Below are 15,720 nucleotides of genomic sequence, written 5' to 3'. Positions count from 1 at the left end.
AATTACATGTACATTATTATACATGTATGATAATAATATGTATATTATTATATACATCTTAATATTTAAGAATATTTATTATTTTAAGTGCTTTTTGTGCAGAAACACTACTCTGTACATTGATTTTCCACCCAACAATACAGCCAAAAGCTCGTTTTATTTATCTTGTTACCCAGAGTATCCTCTTTCTTTTTGACAGCTGCGTGGTATTCCATTAGATGGGTGTGCCAAACTTTATTAATCAGTTTTTATGGGCATTTAGATTGATTCCAGTATTTTCGTATTACAAATAATGTAGTAATTATTAACCTTGAAAGCACAAATTTTGGCACTAGTGAGGAAATATCTGTGGGATAAATTTCCAGAACTGGAATTATTGGGTCAGAGAGTATTTATGTCAGTAACCTTGATAGATATTGTCAGATTTTCTGGATAAAAGCTGCATTAAATCTATCACAGGGTAAGAGATGACCCTTTCCTCAGCCTCTCTGATTATCACAGTCTCAGCTATCTTTTTAAGGTTCTTTTTTTTTTTGAAGGACATTTTTAGGTTCCCAGAAAAATTGAGAAGAAGGTGCAGAAATACCCGATATACTGCTGTCCCCCACATGCATAGCCTCTTCCATTATCCATTCCCCACTAGAGTGGTGTGTTTGTTACAACTGGTGAAACTATATTGACTTATCCTTATCATCAAATGTAAAACAGTTCATATAAAGGACCACTCTTGGTGTTAGACATTTTATGAGTTTAGACAAATGTATAATGACATGTCCATCATTCTAGCATCATAAAAATCCTCTGTGCTCCATGTATTTATTCCACTGTCCTCTCCTAACCCCTGGCAACAACTGATATTTTTACTGTCTACATAGTTTTGCTTTTTTCAGAGTGTCATATAACTGGAATCATACAGTATGTAGCCTCTTCAGATTGGCTTCTATTACTCAGTAATATGCATTTACATTTCCTCTATGTATCTTAATGGCTTGATAGTTCATTTTTTAGAACACTGAATAATGTTCCATTGTATGAATGTACCATTCTATGGATTATTTATCCATTCACCTGTTGAAGGACATCTTGGTTGCTTCCAAGTATTGGCAATTATGAATAAAGCTACTGTTAACATCTGTGTGCAGGCTTTTGTGGGGACATGAGTTTTCAGTTCCTTTGGGTAAATATCAAAGAGTATGGTTGCTGGATTATATGCTAAGAGTATGTTCAGGTTTGTAAAAAAATTGCCAACTGCCTTCTAAAGTGGCTGTGCCATCTTACTTTCCCACCAGCAAAGAATGAGGGTTCCCGTTGCTCCACATCCTTGTTAGCAGTTGGTGTTGTCAGTGTTCCAGATTTAGGCCATTCTAATAGATGTGTAGTATCACATTATTGTTTTGCTTTGTATTTCCCTCATGGCATATGATGGGAAGCATCTTTTCAAACGCTTACTTGTCATTTGTTTACCTTCTTTGGTGAGGGGTCTGTTAATGTCTTTGGCCCATTTTTTAAGTGGGTTGTTTGTTTCCTTATCATTGAATATTGTGTTCTTTGTATATTTTGGGTAACAGTGATTTATAACATGTGTCTTTTGAAAATATTTTCTCCCAATCTTGGCTTGTATTTTAATTCTCCTGACAGTGCCTCTGCAGAGCAGAAAATTTTAAATTTAATGAAGCCTAGCTTTCAATTATTTTTTTCATGTACTGTACTTTTGGTGTTTTACCTAAAAAGGTAAATTTTTCAAACCCAAGGTTATTTAAATTTTCTTCTGTGTTATCTGTTTTGAATTTTATAGTTTTGTGTTTTGCATTTAGGTCTGTGATCCATATCAAGTTAGTTTTTGTGAAGGGTAAAAAGTCTGTGTCTAAATTCATATTTTTTATGTGTGGATGTCCAGTTGTTTAAGGACCCTTTGTTGAAAAGATTATCTTTTCTCCATTGTATTGCCTTTGCTTTTTTATCAAATATCAGTTGACTATATGTGGTATAATTTTGGACTCTCTATTCTGTTCCACTGATCTAGTTGTCTATTCCTTTACCAATACCATACTCTCTTGATTATTGAGGCATTACAATAAGCTGTGAAGTTGGATAGTATCAATCTTTTTTTTCTCACAAATAAGATCTTTTATTTGTCACCATTAAAAGTCTGATTTTTAAACAGATTCTTGGACTGATGGCTTATATCCAGCAGCTCATTCAACTTTAGCACCTGTCTCATCCCCAGTAGCTTTTCCAGGACTACTACCTTCACCACATAGCTCCATGAGTTTTCCCAATTCAAACTTGGGTTTCATCAGCGTTTTTACTTTTCTTTTTTTTTTTTTTTTTTTTTTTTTTTTTTTTTGTGGCACACGGGCTTAGTTGCTCCGTGGCATGTGGGATCTTCCTGGAGCTGGGATCGAACCCGTGACCTCTGCACTGGCAGGCGGATTCTTAACCACTGCGCCACCTAGGAAGCCCGCGTTTTTACTTTTCTAATAAAGACATCATGGAGTGGATAAATAAGTTGGCAGGACTTTACTACTATTTTCCAGTGCTGTCTGGAATCAATTTATTGACCACCTCTTTCAAGTCATTTGTCTCCACCTCTCAGGTTGTGATTTCCATCATCTTCTTTAGGATTTCGTGGACCTGATGGTGCCGGGCATAAGAGGTCTTCTGAATCTGATTGTTGCATTTTTTAGTAAAACTCACACAGAACACACAAAGCAAATAACCACTGGTAGTCTTTTTTTTTTTTTTTTTTTTTAAGTAAATCAGGTTACATTTACTCAGGCACTACAATGAATGGAAATTGATTATTTTCCTTTTGATTCTAAATTTCTACTTTATTGGGAAAATCTACTAACCATTACAGCTTCTAGCTGAGGGACAAGAGAATAGACAGATGGGGACAGCCACACAGAGGGGAATAGTAAAGAGGTAGAGGTAGGGGTACCTGATGATTCAATCATGGTCTGCCATTTTTTGACCATGGAGCACATTTTTTCATGGGTAAGATCCATGCCATGGAAATCAGTCAGGCAGTGTTTGCCCTGAACATCCTCAGTAATAAGCTTGAATTTTCTAAATGCAGCATCATCATTCTGCAGGTCAGCAAGGCTCACTTCAAAAACACAACCCTTGAGGCCATCAGATGCAATTCTGGTTCTGTTCTTCTTCTGCAATATTGTACTGCTTCATTGGAGTCTTTGGTCTTTCTCTGTAAACTTTAGAATCAGTTTGTTGATATCCACAAAGTAACTTGTTGGGATTTTGATTTGAAATACATGAAACATGTAAAGTTGGAAAGAACGGAGATCTGGACAATATTGTCTTCCTAACCATCAATGTGGAATATCTCTCATTTATTTAGTCTTTGATTTCATTCATCAGTGTTTTGTAGTTTACCTCATAGAGATCTTATACATATTTTGTTAGATTTATATGTATTTCAGTTTTGTGGATGCTAATGTAAATTGTGTTATTGTTTTCAAGTTCTGCTTGCTCATTGCTGCTATATAGGACAATGTTTAAATTTTATATATCAACTTTGTATCCTGCAATCTTGCAATAATTGCTTCTTAGTTCCAGGAGATATTTTTGGTCACTTCTTTTTTAAGATTTTCTGCATAGAGGATCATGTCACCTGCTATCAAAGACAGTTGTACTTCTTTCTTCCCAAACTTTATGCTTTTTCCCCCTTTACTGGTCTTATTGCATTAGGCAGAGCTTCTATATAATGTTGAAAAGGAGTGATGAGAAGGAACATCCTTGCCTTGTACCTGATCTTAATAAGAAAGCTTCAAGATTCTCACTATTCAGTATGACAGTAGCTGTATGTTTTTTGCAGATATTTTTTGTCAAGTGAAGGAAGTTCCCCTCTATTCTTATTTTACGAGAGTTTTTAATCATAAGTGGGTGTTGGATTTTGTCAAGTGCTTTGTTTACATCTATTGATATAGTCATGTAATTTTTCTTTTTAACCCTATTGAAGTGATGGTTTACATTAATTTTCAGAAGTTGAATCAGCCAGATTCTTCTTTTGTATTGTTGGCTTTGATTTGAAATTATTTTTGCCTCTACGTTTCTGTGAGATATCGATCTATACTTTTCTTTACTTGTAATGTTTTTGCCTGGTTTTGGTATTAGGGTAATGCTGGCCTCATAGAATGAGTTAGGAAGTATTTCCTCTGCTTCTATTCCCTGAATGTGATTGTAGAGAATTGGCATAATTTCTTCCTTAAATGTTTGGTAAAACTCACCAATGAACCCATCTGGTCTGGTGCTTTCTGTTTTGGAACACTATTAACTATTGATTTAATTTCTTTAATATACATAGGCCTATTCAGACTTCTTCTATTTTATTTCTTTTAATATGTCTATTTTTTCTTGTGTGAGTTTGGGCAGATTATGTCATTCAATAAATTAGCTTTTCATCTAGATTATCAAATCTGTGGGCATAGAGTTGCTTAGCATTCCTCTATTACCCTTTTAATGTGCATAGGGTCTTGGGTGATGTCCTCTGTTTGATTTCTGATGTTAGCAACTTGTGTCTTTTCTCTTTTCTCTTGCATAGCCTGGCTAGAGTCTTATCAATTTTCAAACTTTTTTCAAAGAACCAGCTTTTGGTTTCATTAATTTGACTGATTTTTGATTTTTAATTTCATTGATTTCTATTCTAATTTTTCTTTTTCTATTCTTCTGCTTACTTTTAATTGTATTAACTCTTTTTTCCCCTGTTTTATAAGTTAAATTTTTAGATGATTGATTTTAGAACTTTTTTTTTTTTCCCTAACGCATTCAGTACCATACATTTTCTTCTAAGCATTGCTTTCTCTGGCCTGGTGCTTAGGGGAAAATTTCATAAATTTTGATAAGGTATATTTTTATTTTCATTTAGTTAAAAATATTTAAAGATATCTCTGGGTGTTTCTTCCTTGACCCATGCTTTCTTTGAAATGTGTTGTTTAGTCTCTAAGTATTTGGGGATTTTCCAGTTACCTTTCTGTTATATATTTCTAATTTTATTTTGTTGTGGTCTGAGATCAGACATTGTATGATTTTTATTCTTTTAAATTTGTTAAGGAGTGTTTTATGACCTCAAATTGTGGTTTATCTTGGTGAATTCTCCATGAGAGCTTAAGAAAAAATGTGTTTTGCTGTTGTTGGATGAAGTAGCCCATAGATGTCAATTATATTCAGCTGATTGATAGTGTTGTTGAGCTCGACTATGTCATTACTGATTTTCTGCCTAGAATGGTTCTATCCATTTCCGATAGCGGGTGCTGAAGTCTCCTACTACAATACTGGGTTCATGTATTTCTCCTTGCAATCCTACAAGTTTTGCCTCATGTAGTTTGACACAGTTTTTAGACACATATGCATTAGGGATTGTTATGTTTTCTTGGAGAATTGACCCTTATCATTATGAAATGCCCCTCTTTATTTCCTAATAATTTCCCTGCTGCGAAGTCTGCTTTGTCTGAAACTAATGTAGGCACTTCTGCTTTCTTTTACTTAATGTTAGCGTGGCATACCTTTCTTTATAAATTTGCTTTCAATCTACATGTGTTTTTATACTTAAAGTGGGTTTGTTTTAGACAACAGATATATAGTTGGTCTTATTTTTGATCCACTCTGATTTGGCTTGATTTGTACATTCAGACCATTGACATTTTAAATAATTATTGGTATAGTTGGATTAATATCTATATTTGTTACCGTTTTCTGTTCGTTGCCCTTGTTCTTTGTTCCTATTTTTGTCTTCTATTTTTGTCTTTGTTCCTTTTTTGCCTTTTGTGGCAAAATGATTCCATTTCCCCTCCTTTCTTAGCATATTAGTTGTGTGTATATATAGATATATAACTTTTCTTAGATTTCCCTGGATTTACAATATCCATTTATAACTTATTCAAGTCTACTTTCAAATAACACTACATTGCCTCACAGGTAATGTTAGTACCTTATAATAACAAAATAATCTAATTCCTCCCTCTTGTCCCTGGTATCATTGCTGTCATCATTTCCCTTAAATACATATTTTAATTATATACATAATTACATATTATGTGTATATATAATACATATTAAGTATGTAATTTAATACATTGTTGCTATTATTGGTTTGAACAAACTGTTATCTGTTAGGTCAATTAAAGATAAAACAAAAATTTTTTTACCTTCACTTGTTCCTATTCAATATTTTTCCTTTCTTTTTGTAGATTTAATTTTCTTACCTTTATTAATTTTCTTTTCTCTGACGAAATTCTTTTAGTCTATTTAGAAGGCAGGTCTACTGGCAGCAGATTCCCTGGGTTTTACTTTGCCTGAGAAGGTCTTTATCTTTCCTTTAATTTTAAAGCTATTTTTGTAGGATACAGAATTCTGGGTTGGTGGCTTTTTGCTCTCAACACTTTAAATATTTCACTCCACTCCCGTCTTGACTGCATGTTTTCTGGAGAGAAGTCAGATGTAATTCTTATTTTTCCTCCTTTATAGGTACAGGTAGGTATCTTTTTCCTCTGGCTTCTTTCAAGATCTTTTCTTTATCTTTGATTTTTCAGTAGTTTGAATATATGTGTAGGCAAATTTTTTTTTTCATTATGTGAGCTTCCTGGATTTGTGGTTTGGTGTCTGACCCTAATTTGGGGAAGTTCTCTGTCATTATTGTTTCAAATATTTCTTCTATTCCTTTCTTTCTTCTCTTCTGGTATTGTCATTATGTGAATGTTAGACATTTCTTAGTTGTCCCACAGTCCTTGGATATTGTATTTTGTTTTTTTTTCAGGCTCTGTTCTCTTTGCTTTTCAGTTTTTGAGGTTTCTACTGATTTATCCTCAAGCTCAGAGATGCTTTCTCCAGCCAAATCCAGTCTACTAGTAAGCCCATCAAAGGCATGCTTCATTTCTGTTACAATATTTTTCATCTTTAACATTTATTTTTGTTCTTCTTAAGGATTTCTGTCTTTCTGCATATGTTATCCAACACACCTGTTCTTACAGGCTGTCTATTGTACACGTTAGAGCCCTTAGCATGTTAATAATAGCTGTTTTAAATTCCAGATGTGATCATTCTAACATTCCTGCCATGCCTGAGTCTGATGCTTGCTCTATTTCTTCAAAACTGTGTTGTTTTCCTTTTAGTGTGTTTTTTAATTGTTCTTGATAGTTGGACATGTTGTGCTGGGTAAAAGGGACTGTTACAAACAGGCCTTTTGAGATGTGGTGATCGGGTATGGGGGGAGGGGAAGCATTCTGTAGTTCTGTGATTCGGTCTCATCTTTTAGTGATGCTGTGCCTCTGGCCGGTGCACTGCACATGTGCTTCTCAGTTGTCTTCCACACTTCGATGAAACAGAAAAGCTAGAATTAGCTAGAATTTGATATTTCCCTTTCCCAGGTCAGTTAGGCTCTGATGAAACCCCTGCAGGGTAGGCTCTGGTTAAATAGTTTTCTCCTGACAGCAGACCTTGTTAAGAAGAACAGAGTTATTTGATGTGTATTGAAGTTGTCCCCTTCCCTCTGACCCTGCCAGGGTATGAGGGGGTTTTTCCCTAATATTTTCAGGGAGAACCTGGTATATAACCTCAAAATAAAACATAAATTTGTGAGGCTTCGCTATGACTGGCAGCCCCAATTTTTAACTCTCAGGCGCGTCCACTTTGAGCCTCCAGCGATCCGTCAGTTACAGTCCTGGTTTTCCTCTCTTGGCTCTGTTTCCTGAGGAGTTTTCAGTTCATGAGTTTCTGTTCTGGCAGGTTGTGATTTTCTCGATCTGCCTGTTGGTCTTTCCAATTTGGAGGGCAGTGATCTGCCCTGTGACCTCACTTCTCGTTCCGATCTAAGAAGAGATGTTGATTTTTCAGTTTGTGCAGATTTTACTTATTGTTAGGATGGAGTGACAACTTCCAAGCATGCAGCACCAGGACCTGCAAGTCCAATGCAGTCTCCACTACTTTTTGAAGTACTTTTCTCTTAGCAATTTTTTAGAAGGAGGGAAGTGGTGAGGTTTTAGGGTCAGAGTTCCCAATGCCTTCCACTAAGTAATTTAATTTCTCTAAGCAAAATTTTCTTATCTATAAAATAAGAATTTAATACTTCCCATGTAGATTTCCTATGAAGGACAAAGAATGTTGTGTATAAAGATACACAGAACAAAGCAGGAGTAAAAACTAAATAAGTATTAGTCAAAAAAGGGGAATTGATATGTTTCTGACTTTGTTCCCTGATCCCTGCGGGTGCCTGGTGGTTTGGGGAGTGTTTTTTTTTTTTTTTTTTTTTTTTAATTTTTTTTTTTTTTATTTTATTTTATTTTATTTTTTTTGGGGGTACACCAGGTTCAATCAACTGTTTTTATACACATATCCCCATATTCCCTCCCTTCCTTGATGCCCCCCCCTCGATTCCCCCCCACCCTCCCTGCCCCAGTCCTCTAAGGCATCTTCCATCCTCGAGTTGGACTCCCTTTGTTATACAACAACTTCCCACTGACTATTTTACAGTTGGTAGTATATATATGTCTGTACTACTCTCCCGCTTCTTCTCAGTTTCCCCTTCACCCCCCACCCCCTCCCATACCTCGAGTTCTCCAGTCCATTCCCTGTATCTGCTTCCCTGTTCTTGTCACTGAGTTCATCAGTACCATTTTTAGATTCCGTATATGTGAGTTAGCATACAATATTTGTCTTTCTCTTTCTGACTTACTTCACTCTGTATGACAGATTGTAGTTCTATCCACCTCATTACATATAGCTCCATCTCATCCCTTTTTATAGCTGAGTAATATTCCATTGTATATATATGCCACATCTTCTGTATCCATTCATTTGTTGATGGGCATTTAGGTTGCTTCCATGAAATTAGAACACTTCCTAACACCATACACAAAAATAAACTCCAAATGGATTAAAGACCTACATATAAGGCCAGACACTATCAAACTCCTAGAGGAAAACATAGGCAGAACACTCTTTGACATACATCAAAGCAACATCCTTTCTGACCCACCTCCTAGAATCATGGAAATAAAATCAAGAATAAATGAATGGGACCTCATGAAACTTAAAAGCTTTTGCACAGCAAAAGAAACCATAAACAAGACTAAAAGGCAACCCTCAGAATGGGAAAAAATAATTGGGGAGTGTTTTGAACACCTGTATAAGGAGCACAGGAGGTCACAGCCCATGGCCCCTCCCCTTATTCATACCGCCTAAACCTTGCTAGCCTCCTTGCTAGTTCTTGAACGTGCCAAGGACACTGTCTCAAGGCCTTTGCATTGCTGTTTTCTTTGCCTGGGACTGTCTTCACCCAGAAATCTGCTTGGCTCCCTCCTTCACCTTGGTTGTGTCTTTCTTCAAATAATTCCTCAGGGAAAGCTTCCCAGAGCCTCCAGCTTCTCACCCACTCCCAGTGATCTCTACCTCCTTGCTTATTTTTTTCTCCATAACACTTATCACCGCTAAACATCCTGTGTGTGTGTGTGTGTGTGTGTGTGTATGCATGCCTTTTTTCTCATTTAGTTGCATCTCTCCCTTCTCTTCCCCCACTAAACATAAGGGCAGGAATTTTTTACAGTTGGATCCCCAATGCCTGGATCCTATGCCTTACATTCTGTAGGGGTTCAATAAACTAAAGGAATGAAACTGAAAAATTCAGTTACAAATTGATCTATGAAGAGGTCATATCTGACAAATAAGATTTATAAATGAAGAACGACTGCCTTACAATATTTGAATTCTTTGTCTGTACCAGTACTCTGAGATATCATTCTCCTCACCTTACTACTTATTGAGATGTAACTTCTAGAGATTTGATGCAAAAATAGAAACAAAGGAGGTAAACTGCTTTATATTATGGGACCATAAACAGCACTGACTTAAAAAAATAAAATTATAAACAGCCATGAAATCAAATGTCCTGATCCCTTGGTAGCCAGCAACATCCGCTGCTGTCATTTTTGATTCTTCTTGCTTAGACCTAGAACTTGAGATGCATATAAAAGAGAACAGAAGTGCTTATTGTTGTTGGAGTAGCAAGAAGACAATTAGGGTGCATGGGTAGAGCCTCACATCTCCTAGAATTGTCTGATTGGCTTTGACCGCTTCAGATGAGAGAGATAAAGAAGACCCATATATTCCTAAACAATTATTCACTCAGGTACATAAGGTGGAGCGTGCCTCTCTCAGAACGATTTGCTCACGAGGTCCATCTGCACTGGAATGTAGTTACTAGGACAGTGCCATTTCTGCTCTGCAGATGCCCAGGCCCTGTCCTCAACTGTTAAGGTCTCACCTGATATGAAGCAGTCAGGAGTAAACTGAAAACTTAAAGGGACTTGGTATCATAAAAATGTGGCATATAAATGTGACGCCAATACTTATTCCTGAGTTTTATGGCTGATAAAAACAGCTCGCTAAAAATAAGGTCCTCACCCACCGGTAGTCAAACCACTTCATCTGCCAAGTGATGTTAAACGCACTCCTCTCTCACTAGACTTTGAACGTCTTTTCACCTGCCTTGTTAGTCTTGTATTCTGATATTGTCACAGTGAGAGCAGATTCTGGTTCATACTGGGTGTGTGTTTGTGACATAGTCAGTCCTTATATTTCAGCACATTGTTTTCCGGAAGACTGCGCCCTAAGGCAGATTGTCATAAAATGATTTCTGACTGGCTGTACGCTGCTGTCATTATTGATTCAGACTTCATGAGAAATTGTGAAATGAGTAGAGAAAGGTGCTGAAAAACGATGAGTCGTGTATTGGGGCTCAGCCAGGTAAGGCAGGAGAGGGGGAGTGGAAAGCACCAAAAAACAAAGGCTTTTCCTGATAGAATGTCTACATTAGATAAAAGTGGTGGGTGGATGATGAGATGCTTTGCAATGTGAGTGATGCCAGTCTTGAACAAGTAAGCAAGTCTTTCTTTGAATATGGTTTATTTTATTTTGCTTTTTTTGTTTCTCTCAGGGAATACCCATCTTTTAGTATTGAAATGCCTAGCACATAATAGATGCTCAATAAATGCTTTTTGAATAGAAATCATAAAATCCTCTAACCTTTCTTCAAAGACCACTATCACCTTGGAATATTATGTTTTCATGGCTTTATCCAAATTCTTAAATAATTATGTGATAAAATCCCATGTGATATGATTTTAAATGTCAGCGTACACCTAAAAAGCTGGTTTCTAAAATGTGACTATCTACATTCACTCTCATGGTTGGAAGAAAACAAGACATTAAGTATTTTTGCTAAATTGATTTGGAAATGAAAAGTGATATGAGTCCAAATAAGAGGTCAGATGATTAAGCTTAAGTAGAAGAGTAACACTAGCCAACTTTTATGACCTATTTATTGTATGCCATGAACTGTGCTAAGTGCTTTACAAATGTTAGCTTACTTAAACCTCTTAAAAACGGTTTGAGGTAGTGACTATGATTCTCTCTGGTTTATAGGTGAGGAAACTGAACCTTAGAGAGATTAAGTAATGAATCCAAGGTCACACACTGACATTCAAACTCAGGCAAGCTGGCTCCAGACCCAGTGCTTAACCACTGTGCATATTGCACAAACCAAAGCAAATAGAAACACAGTTACATGGAATGATAATTAAGGTATTAGGTCACATTATGATGAAGATCCAGGTCATTTGTTCTAGAAATTACACTGTAGTTTAGTAATGGTAATTACACTTTGAAGGTACTCTTGATTTCAGGGAGAGAAAATGTGTAGCATAGATATAGTTTTACATCATTTAAGAAATTGTCTGATTAAGAGGTGTAATATCAAGGAGAAAAAAAGATCTGTGAGAGCTCCCATGCTCATGACCAGTTCTTTGCTGAGGCATAAAGATTGCTAAACGGTGGCCTTTTTATTCAAGCCCTCCTTTCTTTTTTACCTCTGGATCTTAGGTGAGTATCTCTACCTGGATGATTACAGTAGCCTCTAAATGATCTTCCCACAACCTGTTTGTTTTCCACACTGCTGCCAGAGGTACCTTCACAAACCAACAAACAAAAACTGCAATCTCTCTCTCCTCCTTATTAAGAACAAAGAGATCGTTCTTAATTTTGAGTCATACATGCCACTGATAACCAATAAAAGCTATGAACCCTTTCCCAGTTAAAAAAAAAAAAACTTTATACACACTAGCCATTCTTCTCTGGCATTGCTCATCAGGCAGTTCAAATATCTGTCGCCAGTTTGCATCCTCACCTGGTATTCCACCATTTATCTCATCGTCTGCACTCTGGCTCCATTACACCTTTTACTGTTTCTCATGCCTGGAATAGCCTCTAAGTTCTCTCTTCTAATTATTCAATTATCTAGGGTATGATGCTCAAATAGAGAAAGGCCTTATGATGTGTCTGTCATAGAAGGCCCAGGATTCAAACCTTGTTACATAAGCTTGGGAATGGTACTTAACTGATTAGAATCTCAATTTCGTCACTGGTAGAAAGAGGGTGATAACATAGTCTTACAAAGTTTTTATAAAGATCAAATGAGATAGTGTGTGTAAAGGGCTTGGCACTCAGTAAATATATGTTCCTGTGTTCAATACCTGATCGATCCTCCTCACCTTCTATTCCCATCCCCCATTCCAGTGAATGGATTTACTCTGTGTGCCCCCAGATCACCCAGGGGTGATACCTCTAAACTTATAGGATTCTTGGGCATTTATCTACTTCTTGTCTGTTTCTCCCTCTAGCCCAGTAGTACCTGACCCAGGCTGCATACTTAAATAACCTGGGGAGCTCTTTAAAAATTCCACCGCCTGTCCTGTTAAATCTGAGTCTCTGGTCTGGTACGCAACTGTGATTTTTAAAGTGATTCTAGTGTACAAGCCTAGACTATAGACCCCGTAAGAGCAGGGATTCATCAGTGAAGCCCCACTGCCCTCACGGAGCTGGTGCCCAGCGGACGTTGAGTGAATGCCGTAGAGTGAATGAAAGAGTGCGTACATGCACGACAGCCAGTTATCCAGGCCTTCTGAACATACATTTGATAAATTGTAACCCATTTAATTATAACCACTTGACACTCTAACATAATCGTAATAAATTTATATGTATACTTTGGGAATCAATACCTAAGTGGATAAAGACACACTTTAAATTTTCTTAAAATCTAGATATCGCTTCAGGCAACTTTCAATCTACACATTTTTATGTTTAGTGTCTTTTTGTTTCTTCTTTCATTCCATCGGGTCCCAAAGTCATATGGGCAAGGTAGTTTTAATCTATAAATCTCTTACAGGCTGCCTAAATACCTAGAGCTGAAATTAGCCATCTACTTGCCACTGTTAAATTTCTTACTGTGGGACTATTATATATAATACAATCCTTTCTTGCATTTGTTTTGCTGTCTTCCTTGCGGGGTGTATATGCAGATTTATATTTAGCCTTCTTGTGTTCTTTGTTTTTTGTGACCCATCAATAATTGTGTTAGTTGTAAAAATATACACAAATAGGAAAGGAAAAAAGGAAGAAAGGGGCTAATGGCATTAGAAGCAATAGCTCTAGCAATTTGCTGAAATGAACTTTTCCCCATAATGGCTTGCAGTGCTTTCCTTTCTGAATGCTAAATGGAAGCGGATATATAATAAAAGGTTTCTTTTCATATAGCAAATAGTGTCAGAGCATCATGACTGATAAAATCAGCTTTGTCATCTAAATGTGAAAGATTTATAAGTTTATTTTCAGTAGGATTCGATTTCAGGATGGCCTCTAGACACTAAGCTGAACAGTGGGTAAGGAAAGAAGATTCCTATCTTTTCTGATAAAGAGAATCATGACTTCATTACCTCAGTTCTGGCCTAGAAATTGAAATGTTATCAGCTTAACAAAAAGAAAGCAAATACGTTACAAAATTGTCTCTAACTGTTGGAGGATCTCACTAGTGGAAATGCGCAGGCTGGATATTTTGATTGAAATAAAAATGGTGGATTCTGGGACTATAATTTCTCTACAATGTCTTTGTCTCATAGGTAATCAGCTCTGATGTGGGGTCGACTGTTTCCTTCTGGATGATAGACACTGGGCAGAAAATCAAACAGTTTACTGGTTGCCATGGCAACGCAGAAATCAGCACGATGGCCCTGGATGCAAATGAGACACGGCTTTTGACTGGCAGCACAGATGGGACCGTAAAGGTGCGAACACAGTGACGCTTTTCTATCCAGATATGAGGGGGCTAAAATATTGTGTGAGGAGACACAGCTTTGGCTATATTTGTGTTGGTATTTTTGGCCTTGCAAGAAGAGAGATGAGATAAGGAGAGCGAAGTAACCCAAAGCATCTAATAACAAAGCTGTTAGGAAAATAAACCTCTGTGGAAACATGAATAAATGATTTTTCTGAATAAATTATTTAGAATCAAAACACAACTTGGCTTCCTTATTTCAGAAAGCTTTTTCCAGTGTTCTGGATAGAGGACCACTTTGGGGAATAAGAGGCCTGAATAATTTTTCATGTGCTTCAACTAATGTCTCTAGTTTTCTTTTTCCTTTTGGTTCATAAAATGAGAAATCAAGGCAAGTAAGTACACTTTTAAAATGGCATAGATGCAAATTTTTCAGAAAATGAATATTTAAAAATCAACCTGTTTTGTAATCTCTACTATCTTACCTTTCTTTGGGAAGGTAAGATAGTAAAGAAGGCTAGTAGGAAGAACAGTCATAATCTTATTCATTATCCATCTTAAACTAACACTACTTTCTCCTCCTAGTTTTTAAATTTTGTAGCTATTATTAATTTCTTCTGGGAAGAAAGTGCTATCTTACTTTGCAAAGATGATCAAAATTTCAAGCAAAACTAGAGACCTACAGTTGGAAATCATGCTCCCTGGTGAATCTTCTCTGCTCCCCTCAGCTCTGAGAGTGATGACAGTGTTGGATTGGAGATGACTTGTGACACTTTGCGGCAACGTGATGTCTTAGAGGGCCAGGACGGGGAGGGTGGGGGGTGAGTGGCAGGAGGGAGGGGATATGGGGATATATGTGTATAAATACAGCTGATTCACTTTGGTGTACCTCAAAAACTGGTACAAGAGTGTAAAGCAATTACATTCCAATAAAGAGCTAAAAAAAAAACAAAAAACAAAAAACAAAACCAGTAATAAAAAGCAAAAACAAAACAAACAAACAAAAAAACCGGAAGGCAGTTTCCTGAATAAGCTTTGAATGGTTCTCAAGTTTCTGTCCTAACTGGGGTCAGAAGGCTATTAACTAGAGGTGCCTTCTGTGTTAGAGTGTAAGATGCATTCAGGAGGCAGCAGGGGAGGGTAGTTGAAAACTACCTGGCTATGTAGGTAGAACATCATGGTAGTTGGGGGCAAGTATTTAGGGGGTTCCAGCCTGCAACAGTCAGTGTGAAGTGTGTGAGAATGTCTGGAAATCATCAGAATGTTGCCTCTGGGAATGTTAATAGCATGAGGTATGGACTGGGAGCGTGGGTTTCAGTAAAGCAATCTAGTTCATGGGAGAACTGGTAAAATGTAGAAAGGTAAAGGGATAATCTCAATCCCAATAGTCAAGGTGGAATAAAATGGGAATGACTGGAACTGGAATGTTAAGACAGTGGCTGAGGCAAAAGGAACAAGTGAGAATCCCACTTACCAGGCCCCAATACAAGGCTGAACTGAAAAAGAGATTGTTTTTACCCCTATATTGGAAAGTAACTGGTCACAGAGTCCAGAGTAGGGCAGACTTGTAGATATCTGCTAAAATGGTCCCAGCTAAGGGA

General features: G+C 36.9%; 1 protein-coding gene across 1 annotated transcript in view; it reads left to right on the top strand.

Moving 5' to 3' along the window:
* The window catches only part of WDR49 (WD repeat domain 49), a 141,779-nt gene that overhangs the window by 72,618 nt on the left and 53,441 nt on the right, over nt 1-15,720 (top strand). The window contains exon 8 of the mRNA XM_057737806.1: nt 13,965-14,129. Coding sequence (XP_057593789.1) covers nt 13,965-14,129 — 165 coding nt within the window. The remainder of the gene's footprint in view (nt 1-13,964; nt 14,130-15,720) is intronic.

This window comes from Hippopotamus amphibius, chromosome 6, assembly GCF_030028045.1.
Source record: "Hippopotamus amphibius kiboko isolate mHipAmp2 chromosome 6, mHipAmp2.hap2, whole genome shotgun sequence".
Taxonomy (NCBI): domain Eukaryota; kingdom Metazoa; phylum Chordata; class Mammalia; order Artiodactyla; family Hippopotamidae; genus Hippopotamus; species Hippopotamus amphibius.
The sequence above is the reverse complement of the archived record's forward strand: the minus strand, read 5'-3'. Positions and strand labels throughout refer to the sequence as shown.